Consider the following 24247-nt stretch of genomic DNA (forward strand, 5'->3'; position numbering starts at 1 on the left):
ATAGTCTAAGCAGTGCTACGATTGATGTGGCTTGGCAGTTGTGTAAGACAATGTATTGCAAAACCACACATACTGAGTTATCTTCTCTGAGTACAAAGAATACACAGCTCACATTTTCTTTTCTTTTTTTGTAGCAGTTGCTGTGAATTGATAAACAGTGTAGTGGTTCTCATGACTCCTGGGGTTTTTCACCCCAAGTTTAGATGCTCAGTATGCCTTTCGTCCCTTGTAAATTAGCGGTAGGCAGGTGGCTTCATCTTGTTTGACTAAAACCATGAGATCGATGGAAAACACCACTTTTGCAGTCTCCAAAATTAGTCTAATAGGCCTGGAAAAAAATGGAAGTTGCTACCTATAGACCAAGGAAAACTAAAACCCCACAGATGCAGACAACAGTATCCAGGAAAAGTATGGGGGAAAAAAAAGGCTCATGCTCCCAAGACCCAGAATTTGTATGGAGTTTAATAGTTTACATTTTCCAGAGAATTGAACTAGGTAATCCTGTGAAGTCCTTACACATTCTGTGATTCTTACATTTACATTCTTAAATGCTATGAAATACCTAAGTTTGGTGCATAAATGTTTATGGGCATTATGGATTTATCCTTGTTAAGTCCTTTACTTTTAACCTCTTAACATGACCTATGATATTTTTGTTGTTATATCTAGACTAAAACAATTAAGTTATTCATACTGCACTTGTTTGAACTTTTAGTTGCTCTGATCCCATGATAGAATTTATAGGCCATCTAAAAAAATGATGGATCTAAACAAGCAAAACATTTAAAATTTTAGAAGTCCGATAAAGTTTTTAGTAATATTTGTGGCTGGAAGAAATTGGTAGCCACATATTAGATACTATTGAAATGGGCTTTTGTTTCATCTAGAAATAAAGAAGAAAACATGAAAGTTCAGTATTTCCATTGGAGGCCCTTTACAAAGCAGTATTAATAATTACACACAATGATTCCACATGAAAGCTAAGCAGAGGATTCATCCTTTCGGTGCCTTTAATAAATGAGAAACAAGAAAATAAAAACAAACATGTTCTCAAGTCATTGAAATTGCTTTTGTTTTTTTTTTTTTTTTTTAAATTTTTTTTTTTTTTCAACGTTTTTTATTTATTTTTGGACAGAGAGAGACAGAGCATGAACGGGGGAGGGGCAGAGAGAGAGGGAGACACAGAATCGGAAACAGGCTCCAGGCTCCGAGCCATCAGCCCAGAGCCTGACGCGGGGCTCGAACTCACGGACCGCAAGATCGTGACCTGGCTGAAGTCGGACGCTTAACCGACTGCGCCACCCAGGCGCCCCTGAAATTGCTTTTGAATACACAACAAGGCAAATGAAATAAAACTGCAAAGGCATTAAACATGTGGTGCTTTTGTTTTCAAGAGTGAGAAATTTTTATTTTTTAGTTATGGTGTAAGAGAGCAGACGTTATGAATAATTCATTATTTATGGAACAATGTGAAATTATTCACAAGCCTTTAAAAAATTGGTAACATAGTCAACTTAATAACGACTGGTTGCTCAGTGTTTGGATCTCTCCTTTTAGTAATATTAGAGGAATAAAGTTATTTCGTTGCAGGTTCTTCATACACTCAAATGCAGAAGTAGATTAAATCCTTTTTTTTTTTTTTTTTTAACGTTTATTTATTTTTGAGACAGGGAGAGACAGAGCATGAACAGGGGAGGGTCAGAGAGAGGGAGACACAGAATCTGAAGCAGGCTCCAGGCTCTGAGCTGGCAGCACAGAGCCTGACGCGGGGCTAGAACTCACGGACTGCAAGATCATGACCTGAGCTGAAGTCGGCCACCTAACCAACTGAACCACTCAGGCGCCCCAATTAAATCCTTTCTTTAATAGCTTCTTCTTAAGCCAGGCTGAAGGGGGAGGGGAAAAAGAGACTTGGGTTTTCAATAGCCAAGCTGCCTCTGCTGAGGACCTTGGTACCTCGCAGCTTCATATGGAGGTTTTAGACTTTGATCAGTGTACAGTATATGGGGAAACCACAACTCACATTGATGATTACATCAGCAGGGGAAACAGAGCCTGAGGTCAGTGTAGCAGTGGTTGAGGATGACCCCAAAGAAGCAACCAGTAGGCTAGAATGCTAGACTTACACTTCTTGACTGAGTCATTGGAAAGGCTGGGGGGAAACCGGCTTGAGGTTTTCAAACTGCTGACCTGGTGGTGAGACCCAGCTATTCGCTAACATGATGTCAGAACTTCTTAGTGTCGTAAATCAGAAGTGAAATGATAATAAATTAGCAGACACAGAGCAAGCTTCACAGACTTCCCTTGACCTGATTTAAATGGATCTTGTTTTCCCCCAGAACTTGGCTTAAACCCATGTTTTATTTGTTTTTACACTAAAAATGATCCAGAAGGATGAAGTAAATAGGATACCTATTACCAGAAGTGAACATTTAACCTCTTTTGTTACTCCCTATGGATTGCAGACAAAACTTCCCAAGGAGTCTGTTATACTACTTAATTAAAGAAAGATCTGATTGACTGTCAGTGACGGTGGAGCCCTCAGTGGAATTCAGAAATAGCATTCAAGTCATTAATATGCTAGACCTTCACATGGCCTCACTTTATCCAGCTTCAATGATAGGATAATTGAAGGTCTAAGGTTACACTTGATATTTTCTCTCTACTAGCTCTGTAGTCATCAAATTCCCTCATTTATTATTTAGTCAAGCATCCACAACGTCTCACGTTGCCGTTGGACTTTCAATGTGTGACCGTGAAAGCAAACTTTTAGAGACCTGAGTTCTGTTTCTTCCTGTAGGTGGATGAGGTAATGCTGACTCTGAAGCAGGCTTTCAGCACAGCAGCTGCCCTGCAGAGTGCCAAGACCCAGATCAAGCTGTGCGAGGCCTGCCCCATGCACTCTCTGCATAAGCTCTGTGAGAGGGTTGAAGGTACAGTATAACTTGGCCCCGGGGCAAAAGCAGATTTGCTCTGGCATTTGGGAAAGTGAGAAAGTCACTCCTGTCATTGAATCGTTCTTTGTTTCCAAGTGAAATCAGGGCCCAAAGAGTCCTTTCTCATGTCCAGTCAGATTTGTGTGAGCAGTCTCTCTCCTAGGCGCCTGGCATTTCCCCCCACCCCTTCTTTCATTCTCTTTTTAATTTTTTATTTTTTTTCTGAAGGCAGACTCGAGGAGGGGAGTTGGATTTCTCACAATTCTTAAGACTGCTGTGGACTTAGTGGGAACTGCCCAAATATTTGTCGAATGAGGGAAGAGAGGCAAAGGCATCCCAGAATGTTGACTGTTTATAGAAGTCTCTTTTTATTCCCCTCTCACTTGATGATATGTTCTTTTCCGTAAAAGTATAGAACTGGAATGAACCTTGCATGGTTTTTGAGGGACATTTGAAGATGACATGAATAATGTGATATCATAAAGCAGGTTTTTAAAAAAAAGTGTACTCAGGAAGGAGGAGGGGAAATGAGGGAGAGGTGACTCTGTGACTCACATCCCCTTTCTCCTCAGTATCTCTTACTAACAAAAAAAAAACGGTTGAAAACAACTTCACAAGAGAAGAAATGCAAGTCAGGAAACCCTTGTTAAGCATCTGCTATGTGCCAGGCAATGTGCTAGGCACCGGGGATACAGAACTGACTGAGATGCGGCCTGCGCCTTCAGGAGCTTACAATCTAGAGTGGAAGACAGGCATGTGAGTCAGTGAATGCAGTTTGGCATGAGAGGTATTATGATAGATGGGGAGAACGCCAGCTCCAGAGCCCGGCAGAGAATGGTCTAGTCATTGTAAATGCAAATTGTGATTTCTGCTCAGTAGACAGCAAGATTATAGGCACATGGCAAAATTGATGATGAACATCAGTGTTGATTGAATATCCATTCAGCTGTGTGATCAAGGACTATTTAAATGTAATATTCAGATTTTAAAATGTATAGTATACCAAATGCACATTATTTTCACATTTGTACCGTTACAAAAATGGAGTATTCTTTGGTGTATAGTAAAGAGAACATTATAAATTTCTGGAGGAAAGGCTGAATTGCTCAGGAAGAAGTGTTGGATCATTTTGCTATCCAAAGAGAGAAATATTCCTTCCACTTATCCTACTCAAAATACATTCTAGATGGATCAAACTCCTCAATGTAAACAAAATATTAAAATCATTAAAATAAAATAAGAATATTCTTGTGTCCTTAAACAAGAAAGCCTGTATTAAGATACAAAAATGCAGTAACTGTTAAAAGAAAACATTGATAGATTTGACCTCATAAGGATTTACATTTTTACATATCAACTACTTATTTGAAAGCTAAATAATAAATAAGAGGGGGCTCCTGGATGGCTCAGCCCGTTGAAAGTCCGACTTCGGCTCAGGTCACGATCTCACAGCTTGTGAGTTCAAGCCCCGTGTCGGGCTGTATGGTGACAGCTTGGAGCCTGGAGCCTGCTTTGGTTTCTGTGTCTCCCTCTCTCTCTGCCCCTAATCCACTCACATTCTGTCTCTGTGTCTCCCAAAAATAAATAAACATTAAAAAAAAAAAGAATAATAAACAAGAGGTAAGGAGATAGCAGATTGGTAATCAGAATTTATAAGAACACTTACTGTGTGAAAGAGAAAGATAAAACCACCAGTAGGCAATGACACAATTCATATTAAAAAACACTTGTATAAAAAGGAAATTAAAAGGTCCAATAATAAAAATGAGAAGATTCTTAGCCTTATTAGATGTCAGACACATGAAAATGGAAAAAACAGTAAGATACTCATCAGATTAACTGTTGGTGAAATTGTGGGGATATTGATACATTTATGTGATGCTGAATGTAAATTGGTGTAGCCATTTTGGGGGACAGTTGATAGAAATGTATTAACCTAAATTGCCCACCAGTTCCTTGTCTTGATAAGAGAAACTCTTACATGGGTTCAGAAGGTGACATTTTCAAGGTTGTATTGTTTTTAAATAAGGGGAAATTGTAAACAACCCAAATGTGTATCAATAGCATAACTGAAATATGTTCATGTAGTGAATTAATAGGAATGAATTTCAACTGTATATCAACTTGGATACATTTTAAAATTATATAATTGAGTGAAAATATAATTTGCTGAATAACACATTTTGCTTTATCTGGAAAAATACATAATATCCTATATTTCTTTTTTTAAATTTATTTTTTAAATTTATATCCAAGTTAGTTAGCATATAGTGCAACAATGATTTCAGGAGTAGATTCCTTGGTGCCCCTTACCCATTTAGCCCATCCCTCCTCCCACAACCCCTCCAGTAACCCTGTGTTTGTTCTCCATGTTTAAGAGTCTCTTATATTTTGTCCCCCTCCCTGTTTGTATGTTATTTTTGCTTCCCTTCCCTTATGTTCATCTGTTTTGTCTCTTAAAGTCCTCATATGAGTGAAGTCGTATGATATTTGTCTTTCTCTGACTAATTTCGCTTAGCATAATACCCTCTAGTTCCATCCACATAGTTGCAAATGGCAAGATTTCATTCTTTTTGATTGTCAAAAAATACTCCATTGTGTTTGTGTATATATATATATATATATATATATATATATATATATATATGTATGTATACAGACCACATCTTCTCTATCCATTCATCCATTCATCCATCGATGGACATTTGGGCTCTTGCCATACATTGGTTATTGTTGACAGTGCTGCTATAAACATTGGGATGCATGTGCCCCTTCGAAACAGCATACCTGTATCCCTTGGATAAATACCTAGTAATGCAATTGCTGGATCGTAGGGTAGTTCTATTTTTAATTTTTTGAGGAACGTCCATACTGTTTTCCAGAATGGCTACACCAGTTTGCATTCCCACCAGCAGTGCAAAAGAGATCCTCTTTGCATCCTCGCCAACATCTGTTGTTGCCTGAGTTGTTAATGTTAGCCATTCTGACAGGTGTAAGGTGGTATCTCATTGTGGTTTTGATTTGTATTTCCCTGATGAGTGATGTTTAGCATTTTTTCATGTGTCGCTTGGCCATCTGGATGTCTGCCTTGGAGAAGTGTCTATTCATGTCTTTTGCCCATTTCTTCACTGGATTATTTGTTTTTTTGGGTTTTGAGTTTGATAAGTTCTCTATAGATTTTGGATATTAGCTCTTTATCTGGTATGTCATTTGCAAATATCTTTCTCCCATTCCATCGGTTGGTTGCCTTTTAGTTTTGCTGATTGTTTCCTTCGCTGTGCAGAAGCTTTTTATTTTGATGAGGTCTCAATAGTTCATTTTTCCTATATTTATTTTTTAAAGAACTTTTAATTTGGTGTACTTTTAGATTAATAGGACAGTTGCAGAGAGTTTCCAAATGTTCATCCCTATCCTTTCCAATTGTTAACATCTTCTATAGCCCAGTGCAATGTTTAGCATAGGAAATTAACATTGGTACAATATTATCCAAACTAAACATTTCATTTGATCCTTCACCAGTGTTTTCATTCATGTCCTTTACATTCCAGGATCCCAGTCAGGATTCTACCTTATATGTAGTGGTGACTTCACCCTCCTCCTCAGTCTCCTTATCTTCTGTGACCTTGACATTCCCAAAAAGCATCACTCCATTACTTTGCTGGTTGTCCCTTGGTTCAGCCTGTTTGATGTCTTCTCAATTTTGTAATGAGGGCACTCCTCCCTAGCAAGAGCACTGTAGAAATGGTGCAGTCTCCTTCTCAGTGCATCCTGTCATGAGACTCTTGATGTTGAGGAGTTTATTACTGGTCATGCTGGCCTTATCACCTGCTCAGGGTGCTCTCAGCAATTTTCCACCATAAAAGTACTATTCTTCACCCTGGAGCCAACAAATATTTTAGGGAAGATACTTTGAATCTGTACAAATCTCTTATGCCTTTGCTCACTGATTCTAGTATCTATCAAAGGCAAATTTATCACTATCTATAATGTTCTAGTATTTTAAAAATGTGGAATTTATACTACTTGGGTAATAAAATATAAAGCAAATACAAACAGTGTTATCTCACTCAGAGGAAAATAACTCTTTTCTCTTTAAAAAAAATTTATAAAACCAAAAATGTTTTCGTGGAAAATGTTTTGTCCAAGGACTTAATATAAATTATGTGTAAGAGTATGGTAGATATAAAAATAACATGATATACAGAGGTAAACAATTTCTTGGTAAAATAATAACACTAAAAATGTCACTAAATACTATTGCTATTCTTGAAATTTTGTTCTGTGAAACAAGACCTGCATGATGAGGAGAGATTCTGTTTGTGCTGGAGCTCTGCCTTTTAATATTATTAATATTAAATTAATATTTTGTTACATTGGGTTACTTGGGTGGCTCAGTGGGTTAAGCGTCCTGCTCTTGATTTCGGCTCAGGTCGTGATTTCACCTTCATGAGATCAAGCCCTGTGCCAGACTCTGCTTGGGCATGGAGCCTTCTTAAGATTCTCTCTCTCCCCATCCTTCTGACCCTCTGCTCTCTCTCTCTCTCTCTCAAAAACAATTTTTTTTTTGGTCATGTTTAAGCTTAGAGATTTTGGCCAAGGCTAGTGTTCACCCACGAGTTTCTGTGGTGTCAAAGTTTGTTAGTATACTAAACAGTACCTGGTTTTGCTGTTGATTTGGTATCATTTAGAAACTTCTTGTTAATAATTCTGACTCCAGAGGGTGCCTGGGTGGCTCAGCTGGCTGGTTAAACGTCTGACTTTGGCTCAGGTCATGATCTCATGATTTGTCCATTCGAGCCCCGCATCAGGCTCTGTGCTGGCAGCTGGAAGCTTCAGATTCTGTGTCTCCCTCTCTCTTTTGCACCTCCCTCACTTGTGTTCTGTCTCTCTCAAAAATAATAAATAAACATTAAAAAAGTTAAAAAAAATAATTCTGACTTCAAGATATCGACAGGGGTCTGTTGATTTAGGTAAGGTTTCCATCTAGCTTTAATCATTTCATGGTAGGTTTCCAAGGTTTATTATGGGTGGGAACACATCTCCTTGAGAACATTTAGCTTCAGAGCCTGCTAAAGGGACAGTCTGTAATGCATTATGTATACATTTTGATGTATATATACATCAGCTACTGTGTTTAATACTTATCTCCATCATTTTCCATAGGTCTCTACCCTCCACGAGCCAAGCTGGTAATACAGAGGCATCTCTCTTCACTGACAGATAATGAGCAAGCAGACATCTTTGAGCGCGTCCAGGTAACATAATTTATAGTTCTCACAAATAAGATTTAAGAAATGAGAATTGGATCCTGTTTTTATAAGTGTTTTTTTTTTTTCACTTCTCTCTCTGAAGTTAAAGATATATATTCTCTTGAACTGTGTATGATAGTAATGAGAATGTTCCTGTTACTTTTGCTTCTAAGGGCAGTGAAACACTTAGCGTTATTTATGTCTGTCTGCCAGACACATAAAACCAAGAGGGAATACAATAAGATGAGAGAAGCTGTGTTGCCATCATGTGCTCTTGGTTTGTCTGTTGGACAGAAAATGAAGCCAGTCAGCGACCAGGAAGAGAATGAACTTGTGATTTTACATTTGAGGCAGCTGTGTGAGGCCAAGCAGAGGACACACATTCACATTGGAGAAGGCCCATCGGTGAGATGTTTTCTTTTCCTGGACCTACTTTTGTTTTGTTTATGTATTTACTCAAAATATCACAGAAGATGTGAAAGGAGTTTCTTTTCTTTGTGTTCTCATCGTTAGGGCTAAAGTCCTATCAGATTCATTTTTCAGCTATTTATGGGAGGTTTTAACATTGAGATAAAATAACGATGAGTTTTAAAACGTGAAAAAAAGGATTATTGTTATAAAAACAGTAATAGTAAGTGTTCATGATTTAGAATGAACATGCAGTTTTAGTTATATTAACCCATTTTATTTCAAATTCATATGAACATTTTATTTCATTAAAAGTTTACACAGGCTTGAAGGGTAAATAGCAAATACCCAAAGAAGCAGTAGTATTTTGAAAACATCCCTTTTAGCTGCAAAGGAAGATATGGTATTTTTGTGCATGTGGTAGAGAATGTGTTTCCAGCTGCATGTAAATAAAGCAAGACACCAACAACAGCATGTAGGGAGACGGTGACATATTTACTTAGTAACACTAATTCAGATTAGTCTGTATTTCACTCTATTCAGAACAAATCACATATCACTTTATTAGTGATTCCTGAATTGTATGCATTGAATAGTCTCTTCGAGAGAACCTTCTATGAGCTAAGCTCTGTGATAATGGTGAACAAAAAAGAGATGAATGAATCTTCCAGGAAAGAGCTCAAATATTGGAAAGGGGAATGCAGACAGATAAATGGACACATAGAATAGAGGTAACAAAGTGGCTTTTTAAAAGAAGTGCAGTGAGCTCAAAAATAGCTATGTTTTTGCTTTAGAGCCAGAATGGAGAGTAAGGAAAGAGGGAAGAATTAAATTATTCAAGAAGAAGAAATTTGGGGGAGGCTGAAGTTTTAGGGGAGATGGTTTGTTCATTGAAAAATTTGAGGGAGTGTTTTTAAAGGAAGGGACATTGAGCACAAAGTTTTGCGGTAGCTGTGAGCACGACATACTTCATGCAGGCCTTCAACATACTTAATGGATTTTTAGGATGTACCTGGGGATTGATGGGGAAATAATGGCTAGAAGGATAGGCAGCAGTGAGATGATGAAGAGCCTTAAGTGCTCAGCCTGACTTTGTCATTGAAAGGTTTCAAGTAAGAGTGTGAGATCAGGTTTGTAATTTAAAGAGATAATTCTGCTGTTATAGTGATGGTTGACTTGTGGGACAGGTTGATGGGTGAGGAGGTTGACAGTGTTAGGACTGAAGTCACATTCTCAAATCCGGAGAATTTGATAATAGAATATGTGAGAAGTAACTCATTTAGTTATTGCACAAACTGTTATCAAGTTGTGTACTAGGTACTAGGCAATGGGGTTGAATAATGACAGCTCTTTTCTGCCATCTAACTGTTGAGGAGGAGAAACTGACATGTAATCAAATAAAGTAAAATATGGAGATATACGGCAGGATTGGGACAATGATATAAGTATGTACCAGAGAGGGATAACACCTATACAAAAATAGATTGAGTGATTCTGTCTTTAAGAATTTATTTTGGGGGTGCCTGCGTGGCACAGTCGATTAAGTGTCCAACTCTTGATCTCAGCTTGGGTCATGAGCTCGTAGTTTGTGAGTTTGAGCCCTGCATCAGGCTCTTCGTGGATGATGCGGAGCCTGCTTGGGAGTCTGTCTCTCCTTCTCTCTGCCCCTCCCCCACTTTTGCACATGGTCTCTCTCTCTCTCTCTCTCTCTCTTTCTCAAAATAAATAAGTGAACTTAAAAAAAAAGAATTTATTTTGTCTTGGAGAGAAGCTGAGCTAGAGCACTACTGGAGATATGGGAAAGGGAATGAGGCAAGAACCATTTAGGAGGCGTGATCATTAGGACTTGGTGATTGGGAACATGTGTCAAGGAAGGGAAAGGGGATTGCTAGTAGAGGCCACACAGTTGCAGATTTTGGGGGACTGTATGAAACTAGTCTAGGACATGTAGAAAGAAAACAAGAGTGGGGAAAGGGATGGAAATAAGAAATAAGAGTTCAATTTTAGAAATGTGTTTGAGATTTAATTAGAAAAATGAATTTGGTGCCCACAGAGGAATTTGAGTTCATGGTGTAAATATGGAAGACATTGGGTTCTGGCATAGACTTGAAATCGAAGGGGGAGGTACTGAGGGACACCTGCATGTCAGGCAATGAGGGAATTAAAATGGTGCCAGTGAAAAAGACAGAAAGAGAATGAATGAAATTTGCCATGGTAGGTGACCAAGGTAGGAGAAAAGTTCAAGTTAGAAGATCAGCCATGCCCAGTGATATAGGAAGGTCAAGAAACATAAAGTCTTGGGATTTTAGTAAGTTCTCCCTCACTTTCTCTCTTCCCCCCCACCCTTCCTTTCTTCTTTCCATTTATTTACCTGGTATTTACTGAGCATCTACAGTGTCAAGCATCGTGCTAAGCACCATTACAATTTCTCTATTTTAGTCATGTTCTTTGCCTGAAAGCCTGACAAGAATGCCCTCCTAATCCTTTATATACACCCCAGCCCAGTCCAGCTCACATCCATATCCATGGCTTTCCTTCCTTTCTTGAGGGGGATCATATATATATATTTTTTAATCAGTAACTTCTTAACCCCATGGAGCCAATTCTAATGACTGTGCTGAATTTTCCTGTCTGGTCTTTCATTCTCTGATCTCCCTGTCCTTCCCATGATTTTTGAATATTCCTTTCCAATAAATCTTTCCCCCATACGTTACTTTGTGATGCCCCTCTGCTTATAAAATCTGATCCGTGATTCCTCCCATTCAAGGTTTCATATCCAGCCTCACTTTTCCAAGTTAACCCTCTACTGCTTTCTTTTGTTTTAACCAAACACCTGCACTGTCTCACTGCCCCATGGGCAGTGGTCTTTAGGATTTTGCTGTCATCCCCAGTGCCAGGACCATCTTCATCCCCTTTTTTTCTGCCTGTCTGAATCTTGCCTATCTTTTTATTCCTGACCACTGAGACCCACAACCAATCTCTTGATTCCTGAGACCCACAACCAGTCTTCACTCTTCCCGATTTGATACATGTTGTTTTGTGTTGCTGTTTAATGTGAATATATTTCTTTCTCAAACAAATAATAAAATTTCTTTCTTGGAAATTTTCTACCACTAGGAACCATAGTAGCTTTTTAGTGTACTAGGATAAAATAGAGAATCTAATATAGTGGACATATTGTAGATTCTCATACAGTTTGTAGTGTCTATGAGTATTTGTTGATCTGAAAGAAATGATCCACTCACAGATGAAAATGGGATTTTAACAGAGTCATCAGCAGAATTCAGTTTCACTAGATGCTTTGTTCTTTGAAACTTTTTTTCTATGTTTTCCTTCATAATTTGGGTATAAAATATGTGGCTTGAAGAGGGATGGTTATAGTTGTTAGTCAAAATGGCAGTAAAAATTGACGTGTCAAGTTTAAATTTTTGTTAAATGCAGCAGGAATATATTAGCAGAAAGGAAAGGCATAAAGGAGAGATCTTCTGTGTTTTTTTATTACTTGCAATATTAAAAAGTAATCCCCTGTCCTTATAATCTGTATGCTCACAGTGTGGGACCTAAATTATTACTCCTTCATAGAACTACAGAAGAATTCTTATGGTTTTTAATGGCTTAGTCAAGCCTGTATTTAAAGGCTCATTTAACCCTGAATGTTTCCAAACTAAAATTTATCTGTTTTTCTTTCTATAGACAATTTCAAATAGTACCATCCCGGAAAATGCAACAAGCAGTGGAAGGTTCAAACTTGACATTCTGAAAAATAAAGCTAAGAGATCTTTAACTAGCTCCCTGGAAAATATCTTCTCAAGGGTAAGATTAAACAGAGACTCTTAATTAGATATTGATGTCTGTGTTTACTAACTGCTTTACTTCATTCTCAACTGTCTCACAGAATATTTCCTTTCAAAAAAATAAACCACAAAGATAGCTTTAATATAGTTAAATTTTTTAAAGTAATCTCATGATTTATTCTGGTGCTTCTAATATCTAAGTTTGAGCAAGAGATCTAGTAGTAGAAATATATATATATATATATATATATATATATATATATATATATATAGGAACTCAAAATACTTCATTTTGCTATTATTAGGAGCTGACAGGAAATGCTGAAAACAGTGTAAATTAATAGACATCTACATATTCCATTTAATAAATTTGTATATTTTATTTTAAAATCAAAGTGATTTCTCTTCCCTTCCATTATTCTCTTCCTGAATGGTTCAGTCCAAACTGTCAGATGAGATCAGGCAAGGTAGAGGTGTTAGGGCTGGAGGGTGGGAGAGTTACAGTGGCTCAGAGCAGAGAGATAGAGCCTGTGGGGTGCTGTGTGTGGGGTGGCCCAATGCAACCTGTGAAAACCAGAGTGTGGTGAGGAGTGTGTCAACTTAAGAGGGTAACCTGGTTCAGGAAGTCTGAGCCTTAGCCGATGAGGAGACCAGTCCTGCATAGGGATGGCCCAGTGCAGGATGTCAGAGTGAGAGTGAGTGGAGGGGAGAAGGCATTCAAGGTGCTGCTATGAGGAGTTAGAGTCTGAGCAGGGTGGGGATGGCCTCTGTGGGTGGGCGTGGCAGCCCTGATATAGGGTGTTGGAACCTGAGTAGGATGAGGAGAGTGTCTGTGAGGTGTCAGTTGTGGAGATTTTAACACACAGGGGACTGGTCAAATATGTAAACGTATTAAGGATTTAGTAAAAGGAAATTACAAATATGAAAAAGGAAGAAATTAGAATAAATCCCATGTTGTTGGATTCGACTCAGCGGTAACAGTATGGAATCCTGGTTATCTATCTATATATTTTTGAATAATAGAGTTTTATGTATAATATGTAATGTGTGTATATGTATTAACACGTGTGTGTGTGTGTGCGTGTGTGTGTGTGTGTGTGTAAATCTGTATGTGGTCCCTGGCTCTGTCCACTGATAGGAGCTGGGAACAGCTTTTCTGCAAATAACAGTGAATAAATTAAGCCTGCTTGGGTGACACCAAGCACCCAAGGTTTGGTTTCTGCATATCATGCTACAAGAGGGAACTGGGATCCTGGGAGAAATGGCTGATTCCAGGACTTCAAAAGGAAGTAGACGATAAACAGAGCATGTTGGTATTTTAGATAATAAGGGAATGCTCAAAGAAAGATGGTGGTATGTCATAAAAACCTTGAGGGGCATCTGAATGGCTCAGTCGGTTAAGTGTCCGACCTGATTTCAGCTCAGTTTATGATCTCATGGTACGTGGGTTTGAGCCCCACATCATGCTCTGCGCCGACAGTGTGGATCTTGCTTGGGATTCTCTCTCTCCCCTTCTCTGCCCCTCCCCTGTTAGCTCTCTCTCAAAAATAAATAAACACATTTTTAAAAAAGTTTTAAAAAGGCCTTGAAGGGCTCCCACACTTGACATCTGAGGCAATATAAACGTCAAAATAAATGATAGCAAAGGATTGTAACCTGTTGCATGAAGTAGGAAACGACGAGCCCACTCTGATAGGAAACATAAATGAATACCTTGGAAGTTGATCATGATCAGGATATTTACTGGATTTAATTAATACTTTTTAATAACAAAGAGGAAAGTAGTAACTTCACAGTGGAGAAGACTGGCAGACACCACCTCAGTCAACTGACCGAAGGGAACGTCATCAGCAATGAGACAAATTGAAATCTTGCGCGACTTGATACAGAGAGTACAGAAGTTCTGTGGTATTCCTGCCAAAGGAATCTGAATCTAATCATGAGGTAGAATCAACAAACCCAAATTGAGGGACGGTCTACAAAATCACTAGCCTGTTGTCGTCACAAGTATTAGGGTCAGGAAAGTGAAGTGCAGGGGAGCATTAGGACATAGTACCTTCTGATATAGGGTGTTCTTGTTCTTTCTTCTTTGCCTGAACTCAAAATACTTTATAGATATTTCTCTTAATTAAAGTGATCAGCTACCAACCCTATTATCAGCAGAAGACACAATGTAGGAAGAGAGTATTCTACAAGATTAATCAGAAGTGTGTTAAGGCACCATTTCATAAAATTGTCCTATCTTTTTCTTCCCCAGTATTTATAAGTTACTTGTGTTCCTTCTTTCTCTCTCCTTCCTTTTCTCACTCCCTCCTGCCCTCCTCTCCTCTTCCCCGCCCTCCTTCTCCTATCTCCCATTGTATTTAGTGAGAATTTTAGTAGAAAGGCCATTTAAGTAGGTGGTCTGGGGACCTGAATTCAAGACCCGGCCCTAGTAGGTTTTATATGTATGATCCCGGACAAATTATTTTCTTCTAAGCTAGTTTCCCCATTTGTGAAATGGGCATCCTGATACTGTGCCTATCTCACATCAGTACGAGGATGAAATGTCACTATGTTAGGAAAGTATCGCAGTGTAGATAGGAGATGGTCCAGACGGTGGGAAGCTCTGAAACCCTTGTCATTTTCGGAATGACCCGAGGGTGCTTAGAATATTACTCTCCTCATCCCCATTTAGTACTTTGGCGTTCTGCACAGCACTTGCACGGCTGACTTTGAAGTGCCACATACATAGCCTTGAGTGGCTGCAACAACTCTGTCGGCAAGGGCACACACAGCCCATCTATTTTGGTCGAGGCGGATGGTGTCGCTTTTGTGCCCCACAGTGCTGCCAAGTGCCATAAATTATGTGACCCAACAAGATCTTGCTTGCACCATGTGCAGCAGAATGGACTTAAGGGGAAGGTTGGCAGCTATCCATGGTGTGTTAAAGGTTACTCAGAAGAGGGGTTTTGTGTACCTCTAAAACTGATCAGTGTATCATTTTCATTCTGAGTTATATGGTAGAAGATTGGCACTCCAGCCACAGATTTTGGCTCATAATTGCTGCCATTTTTAAATGTGAAGACAGTTGATTTAACTAACTATAGCTGTTTATGAAATAGGATATGTTTTTAAAATGCTCAGAAGCTCAGCTCATTAACAATTAAAAAGTGGGTCCAGGGGAAGAGGCGTGCCACATGTATTACCAAATCATCAGACAGTTAAACTGGAAAAGCTGTCTGCTCAGAGGTGAAAAGACAGAGTCCTGTGTTCTGGGTATTTGTTGCTTTTTCATTAGTTGAAGTTTTATAGAAGGGAAATATTCACTAATGTGTTTATGTATAGATGAATATTTCCAAAAGAGGAACATTTATTAATATAAAGTATGCATCATTGGAAAACAGTTCTCATTTTATGCTTCCCTCAGAGTACTATCCATTGTCCTTCCTTGTTGAAATGTGTGAATTAATGACCACGATAGAGCATAATTTTATTTATTTATTTATTTATTTATTTATTTATTTATTTTAAAATTATTTATTTTTGAGATAGAAAGAGAGCGATGGGGGCAAGTGTGTGCGTACAAACAGAGGAGGGGCAGAGAGGGGGAGAGAGAGAGAGAGAGAGAGAATCCCAGGTAAGATCTGCACTGTCAGCACAGAGCCTGACACAGGGCTCAAACTCATGAACCGTGAGATCATGACCTGAGCTGAAATCACGAGCTTGATACTTAACCAGCGGAGCCACCCACGTGCCCCTAGAGCATAATTTTAAAGTAAATTTGTATTTCTTTGTGTCCACACACACACACACAAAACACATGGATAAAACACTGCTATGACTAAAATGTGTGATTTAAGTGCTTTTCTAATAATGGAAATGACTTGATACCTGTCTGACCAGTCCCCTTATTGTGACCAAATAACCTGTTTAAGATAAGCAGGGAGGTTGGCCTGGAAGTAGCAGCTAAAAAATAATGGGAAAAACAACCTGGTCCTCACAATAGTTTCCTTTTGGCCACGCACATGAACCAAACCATTGATCTGCCACAAATATAGTTTATTACTGGAAGTGTCTGTTGTTAGGCATAGAACTGAAGAACTGAAAGAACCTTGATCAGGTTCTTTGCAGGACATTTGAAAAATTACCAGTGTAGGCTGCTTAGTTTTATTAGCAATTCCACTTTTCACCAAGTTCTGTTTACAGGAGATAACAGTGAATATGAGCTCAAGAGTTCCACTGCTAAGTTGAAATTCTTGGGTTCAAATTGCTGCCCAGTCCTTGAACTAGCAGTGTAAACTTTGGCAACGTAATCAGAACTTCAGTCTCCTTAACTGTAAAGTTGAGCTAAGTAACTATATCCACCTTGGAGACTCTGTGAGGATTAAATGAGATAATGCGCTATAAAATGCTCAACATAGTATATAGAAGGTGATAGGTACTCATTGATATTTTATGTGGCCATCAATTTTGCTGTTGATATGATTGTTATTTAGGTGCCAACAGAAATAGAAAACTATAATTGATATATGTAGATAAGAATAAGTATTGCTTCTATGAAACCAGGTGTAGGATACCATACATATAAACGAGTCAGTTGAGAGAGAACAAGAGTCACCTGAGTGAACAATTGAATCAGCAGCCAGTTGGGGGAACAAGAAAGAACTGTTAAAACTTTTTGGTAGAAGGCATCCAAAGAAAAATTCAACAGAAGTCTGGGAAGCTAGAGTTGGAAAACTTTTCCAAGAAACTCTGTTTCTTGGAAATGGAGAATAGGAGGACAAGGTGAAAAAAGGATCAGTCTGAAGATCCAAACGCCGAGTGGTAGGAGTTACAGAACGAGAAAATACCCCAGTCTCCCTTTCTCAGAAGGCACCTGGAGTATGCACTCCACCAAAATGAGGAAGTAAAAAAGAGGAAGACTTAAGATCACAGACACATTTCAACATAGGGTAGTATTAAAAGAAATGTCTAGGTTGATAGTAAAGGAAAATACTGGCAAGTCTAAATTGCAACCTGTCCAGAGTAAGGTAAAAAGGCAGAGGTTTCTATAATGGGTAGCTCAAAGAGAAAGAAAAAAAAATGGCAGTTGATGGATTATGTGATGTTTGGCCATACTGAGTTCTGTTGTTGACTTTTATAATAAACTAGTAACTGCTGAAGCACTTGTTGACTACATGAAAAACAGATTGTACAAGATAGTAGTTGTAATCACAGTAGAATATGTAATAGATGAGATGATCTCTTCAGTTCCTCTTTCTTAGATCATCTATGAAATCCATACCAAACAACTACAAAAAAACAAAACAAAAACAAAAAACAAAGAAACCCCACAAAAACCAGTTCACCTGTCTTGAAGCAGACTGACGGGTAGTCTAGCATTTCTAGAGAGAAATGTTTTATTGACGTAGTTTTCATATGGAAGAATGAATGAAGCTGAATCTATACATTTTACGATGCAGTTGTTTGTAATTTGCATTCCTTAGCTCATTTTTTTAAGAGAAAGAGGGAGAGAGAATCCCAAGCAGGCCCCACACAGTTAGTGCAGAGTCCGATGCGGGGTTTGAACCCATGAACCGTGAGATCATGACCCGAGCTGAAATCAAGAGTTGGACAGTTAGCCAACTGAGCCACCAAGCAGCCCTCCAATGGAGTTTTTAAAAACTTGTTTATTATAATCCTATAATGTGAACTATGTTGTTTTTAATCTAGGTGTTGTGGAGGTTGGATGTTTTGAAATTTTTTTTTTAATGTTTATTTTTGAAAGAGAGAGCTAGGGAGGGGGGAGGGGCAGAAAGAGAGGGAGACAGAGGATGTGAAGCAGGTTCCATGCTGACAGCAGAGAGCCTGATGTGGGGCTTGAACTCACAAACCATGGGATCATGACCTGAGTAGAAGTCAGATGTTTAACCGATTGAGCCACCTAGGCGCAACACCACCCCCCCCCTTTTTTTTTTTTTTTTTACCTTTTTCTTTATAACTGTTGTGGTTTGTTGTGTTCTGCCTTCCACGGTTATGTTTATCTGTATGAGACATAAAGTGAATGGGGCTGTCTCTGATCTTATGGGGTTTTCCTGATCTTATGGATGAAGAATGTTTAACCTTGTAACCAGAGTAACTTTAAAAACCTTGATCAGAGTATCTAGTTATCCAATGACTGATTTAGAAGCAGTGCAAATAGGTTGTGTATAAGTTCTGTTTACTGTGCAGGCAAGGCTGTTAATACTGCCAATGAATCTGAGCGAAACACAAAAGGATCAGTTTAATGCTAGTATAAAGAGGCAACTGCCTTTTATGGTTTTTAAAGTAAAAATTCAAACTGCATGAACAACTGAATTATATTCTCTTCACTCAGGGAGCTAACAGAATGAGAGGCCGGCTTGGAAGTATGGATAGCTTTGAACGGTCCAACAGTCTTGCTTCAGAGAAGGTATCTTGTCTGAGCTCCTGTTTTTACTGCTGATTGCAACTTGGCAAAAACCAGCGCTGATATGGCAGTATCACTTAGTTGTTTTGTGATGAGTCGTTTGTGACTTTAACAAATGTTATTGTTACAATTAAAGTTAAAATATTAGATTAATGTTGAAATAAATGAAAAATACTGTTATTTAAAGTAAGAAGGTTATGGATATTATTACGTTGCTCTCTTCCACTGCAGCTTTCTCATGTTAGCACAGAACACCTATTCCAGGCTAATGGTGCTCTGTCAGGCTCTTTGCTGTTTTGGAGATGGTATGCTTGGGAACACAGTATTTGAGCAACTTTTGATCCAAAGCCACAGAAAAATAAGTCATCTAATTATTGCACTTGTATGGTGATCTTTTTATCTTTTGTTCTGTCATGTTACTGCTCCCCCCATTTTTTTTTTTTAACTGTAACATTAGGTTCCTTGTTATCTCCTAGATAGTTCTCAGTAGGTATCAGGCAATATGTCACCTGAGGTATATGCAACCTATTTTAAATGGAAAATATTAAAATATTTTTACTGAACTTTGTGTTGATAGAAGTTGGGATTTGGTTTCACTATGAGCGTCTTAACCCTCACCCATGTTTATCAAGCTAAACATTTCTACAGTGGTGCCTGTTTTGGAAAGTATAAACAGCATACCTGTCTAAATTGAAAGATTTATGATGTCCACCCATGCAATAGGAGAGGCATTCCGGCATAGCTCACTTTTCATTCATTTCCTGTTTTTCATGTTTTTTAAAAAAAATTTACCTCAGGGAACTTGTCATTGGATAGAAATATCCACAGTGAATGAAGATACTCAGCAGGCTTTGTTTTATTTTCCTGAAGGCTTTGCTATGAAACTTGGATACTCAGGCATCATGATATTGTTTTGACAGTACAGGAAGCATGCAGGCGATATGTCACGGAAATCAGTAGATATGTAAATCCAGACTCCACCCTTTTTTGGTCATGATCCCTTTTCATCTTTCTGGCAACAATGAGAAAAGTACAGCAGCTATAGCATTTTACCACAAAGTGTTAGGAGAAAGAATACTTTTTCTTATCATTCCTTTCTCTTTCTGCCTATCTTGACGGATGCTGTGTTACAGCTGCTTATCTGAAGAAGTGGGTTGTGGTGATACTGATTAGCCTTCAGCATGGATTGAGTGAAAAAAAAAAAAAAAGTTTTGTCATGACTCAGGAGGAAGAAGAGGCTCCCTGTCACTTTTGAGCTGTGTGTTGAAGCAGGTCTGCCATGACCCATGTAGGAAAGAAAGACCTCACTTCTGCTTGCTTTGCAGGACTATTCACCGGGAGACTCTCCACCAGGGACACCACCATCCTCCCCACTGTCCTCAGCTTGGCAGACATTCCCTGAAGAGGATTCTGACTCCCCACAGTTTCGAAGACGGGCACACACGTTCAGCCACCCACCTTCAAGCACAAAGAGAAAGCTGAATTTACAGGATGGGAGAGCTCACGGTGTTCGCTCCCCTCTTCTGAGGCAGAGCTCCAGCGAACAGTGCAGGTGAGTCCAACACTCTTTCTGGAAAGTGAAATGAAATTCTCCTGTCACCTGTTACAGTCACTGTGCAGTTAAGATTTGTTGTGACTTCATGCTGCCAACAGTTCGCTTTTAGAAAGACCAGAAAAATAAATTGAATTGTAAAAAACTTCAGTTACTAAAAGAAACAAGGCAGGATTTAAGGTACACTCCAAGAGAAGAGTTAAAGCATTTTGGACAGAAACAGTTGTTTTTTTTTTTTCCTCAGAAAATTGGAAAATACAAGATATTACACACTTATTTTGTCTGAAAAACTTGGTGACAACACATTTTACTCAGTGTTTTCTTGAGGACCACTCTACTGAAACATAATCAGCAAATTTGAAAATAATGTACATAGAAGTAGAACTTCCTGTTAGCCTATGATAAAATACAAGGGTTAAAAAAACCACCTAAGCTATCTTCCTACATGACATAAAATTTGGCTACACTTTATAATAAATTAAAGCCAAAAATGAAAGTTATTAAAAATTTTATCTAGAATAAAGTGATATCTGCAAAGAAGAATACATATATAATAATTGATAGGAGTGTCCATTAGAAATGATTTTATATGGTATTTAAAAAATAATTCAACAAAATTGTTTGGCATTTGGTAATATATAATAAAGGAGGTAAACTCAGAATTGTAGAGTGCTTTCACATCTTCCTGTGTAGCACATGTCAGAATTTAAATCCTAGAATTAATTTTGTTTCTCTAGTTTGCCTGTGAGTCTGATATGGGAAACAGAGTCTGATAGTGATCCTGGTTGGGGAAAAACAAAACAACAACCCAGAACTCTAAGTAAAAGGAATTTTTATATTAGTTGTTATCAGAGTTATCAACATTAAGTTTAAGGATACTGTTTTATCTTCAGTGTTGTTTTTTGACTGATTTGATACTTAAAAATAAGGTAGATACTTAGGATATATGAAAATAAAGTAGAGTAATAGAGTTAATTTTTCTCAGATTTTCTTTTCTAAAAAAGATTTACAATTCATGTGTATATCAAGATTTTTTAAAAAAATGACTGCTTCATTTATATTTACACAAGGCACGAAGTCTCTTTTGTCCGGGAAAAATTATTAAGAATTTAAAAGATTATTTTAGACTTAAAATAGTTAAGTCTTTGAACTACTGATAATCATTTACAGGAACTTGTTTCCTGTAATTATTTCTGCTTTCCTACTTTTTTTTCCCTTGAAGTATCTTTTGCACATAAAAATAAACTCTGTTTGTCCTAAAACTGTTAAGAATGTTTTAGAGACAAACACGTATGGTCGGACATGCTGCACAGGTGAGGAATTCAGTTTGTGAGGAGTGAGCAAGGTCATGGTCATTTCAACAGACAACTGCATGTTTCCTTTTTTCCATAGAAGATCCAGCCCTGAGCTTTGAAAGGCAAGATTGAATTAATAGCAAGAACCTGTTTATATGCTTTTTCATAGTGAATGAAGATTTTGCCGAAATATAAATTAAGACAAATTTGCTGTGTTTTCTGTACTCAGCATTCTTCCATCAGTTCGGCGCATGCCCAAGGAGAGTAATTCTTCCTCCAGTCTTCCAAGTCTTCACACTTCCTTCTCTGCCCCTTCCTTCACTGCCCCCTCTTTCCTGAAAAGCTTTTACCAGAATTCAGGTAGACTGTCCCCACAGTATGAAAATGAAATCAGGTGAGATCAGTGTCCTCTGTTTGCAAAGCAAAATTTTCTGCAGTGATATGCTGATATGTTACTAAAAAGTGGCTCATTAATTTTGGAGTGACATTTACGCATCCATATGTTGTGCTTGTTCTAATCCATTTCTAATATAGTGGCTTCAATTCCAATGAATTTTATCAAGAAAACTTTTAAAACCAGTGTTTCAAAGCCTTTAATAACACGATCATCTAACTTTTTGAATTATATCTTTGTACTGTGTATTTCTTTGCTGTATGCTCCAGAGTCTAAGCTTTGTACTGTTTGCAACAAGACCTGGTGCTAATACATACTAAGCAAGTCTCCTCCAATTGTGCTTTTTCTTCTTAGCCTCTTTGGACATATGATACGGAATCCATAAGCCAACTGTACTAACGTGATAGATAAATATATCTTTAGTTTTTAAGTATATAGAATATTTCCTAGGCATTTCTTTGATTTTTCTGTGACATAGATTTACTTCTCTAAAACTCAGTGTAAAATACATAATGGGTACAGGATCATGTTGATGTCAACTCTTTCAGATAGCATGAAGGATTTCTTGAGTCTTGTAGTTATCTGATTTTGTTTTGTTCTCAGTATTGAAAATGTATAGCTTTTAAAATCTTTGTGCTTTTAAGTACACAAAATTAGATGTAGTGATTTTTGGAGAATTGCCTTTTTAAAAAATTTAAAATTATAACATCTTACTGATTATTCAAATTATTAGTGGGATATCGATAGCCTTCGAAAAGTGTTGAGTTAGCTTGGGAATTCTTCTAAAGGGATTGTTGCTGGCTTAGAAGTTTGTGATATTCATTCCAGTCTTCGATGTAGCTTGCTTGACTCATTCTTTTTTTTTTTTTTTGCTGTATAGTATTCCATTTAATACACTACAGTTTATCCACTGTCTTGCTGATAGACTTGGGTTGTTCCTAGTCATTTGATATTTGACAATTCTTGCAGTCAAGGAGAGGAATACCTGTTGTAACCAGCCTGTGTGTCACTAAGATTTTCTTTTTGGCCCCATTTCTTTTAGACTTAGGAAATCCCAAAAGTTAGCATTTAACTAGGTAACCTTCAGCAACTGGTTAAATTAGACTAATTTTTGAATGATCTCTGAGTATCTTTTGTCTATGTGTGCCAATTATCTTCACTCTAAGAAAGATAATTAATACTGGATTTAAAAAATTTTGAATCTGAACTTCCTCTGAATTAGTACAAAGTCATGTTCATACATTGAGTTTCTAGTGAAGAAAATGAATGAAGAACTGATTTTTTTTTTTTTTTTTTTTTTTACATCTTTTTTCAACGTTTTTTTTTTAATTTATTTTTGGGACAGAGAGAGACAGAGCATGAACGGGGGAGGGGCAGAGAGAGAGGGAGACACAGAATCGGAAACAGGCTCCAGGCTCCGAGCCATCGGCCCAGAGCCTGACGCGGGGCTCGAACTCACGGACCGCGAGATCGTGACCTGGCTGAAGTCGGACGCTTAACCGACTGCGCCACCCAGGCGCCCCTGAAGAACTGATTTTAAAGGGCTTTTCAAGGGGGCACTTGGCCGACTTACTTGGTAGAGCATTCAACTCTTAAATCTTGGGGTTGGGAGTTTGAGTCCCACTTTGGGGGTAGAGATTGCTTAAAAAATAAATATAAAAAAGTAAATAAGGGATTTTTCAGGGACAACCTTATGGGAGAAGATTGAAAAGAAATTAGCTACAAAAAACAGTGTAGTATATATGGAATATGCCATGAATTGAGAGAACCAAGAACGTACACATATAAAAATATCAGTTTGCCTTATGTCTATAGTACTGCCTATTAATAAGAGTACAGCACTTTGAATGAAACATACTGGCAGTTTCTTATTGTTATGTTAGTTAAAGTGAGCATCTGGGCAATCCTAGTTTTCTTCTGGAAACAGAACCCTGCCCAAAAGTGACAATTAGGTAAAATCATTGAGAAGGTCAAAGGTTAGCTGTGAACAGAATGCAGAACGCCAAAACAGTGGCTTTTTTTTTTTTTTTAGATTATTTATATTGTAGTGTGTTACATATCTGTCTTCAGTAGTTTTGCTTAAGTGTGTGCATTATTCTTGCTCAAAGCTTCCTAGTCCTCTGTATCTCATTCTAAAGAAGGATATTAAAGTCAGAGGGTAAGTGTATTTAGTTTTGCATTGAAAATTTTCACTTTTTGTAGCTATCTTA

General features: G+C 38.0%; 1 protein-coding gene across 3 annotated transcripts in view; it reads left to right on the forward strand.

Annotated features, from left to right (window-relative positions):
* Positions 1-24247, forward strand: part of TBC1D4 (TBC1 domain family member 4) — a 73774-nt gene that overhangs the window by 14565 nt on the left and 34962 nt on the right. For 2 of the 3 annotated variants that reach the window (XM_058682825.1, XM_058682815.1), the window contains exons 5-11: positions 2801-2933; positions 8100-8191; positions 8480-8590; positions 12287-12406; positions 18725-18799; positions 20122-20348; positions 21873-22037. In XM_058682825.1, coding sequence (XP_058538808.1) covers positions 2801-2933; positions 8100-8191; positions 8480-8590; positions 12287-12406; positions 18725-18799; positions 20122-20348; positions 21873-22037 — 923 coding nt within the window. The remainder of the gene's footprint in view (positions 1-2800; positions 2934-8099; positions 8192-8479; positions 8591-12286; positions 12407-18724; positions 18800-20121; positions 20349-21872; positions 22038-24247) is intronic. The other variant, XM_058682832.1, reaches the window with a different exon arrangement.

Source organism: Neofelis nebulosa, chromosome 1 (assembly GCF_028018385.1).
Source record: "Neofelis nebulosa isolate mNeoNeb1 chromosome 1, mNeoNeb1.pri, whole genome shotgun sequence".
NCBI classification, from domain to species: Eukaryota; Metazoa; Chordata; class Mammalia; order Carnivora; family Felidae; genus Neofelis; species Neofelis nebulosa.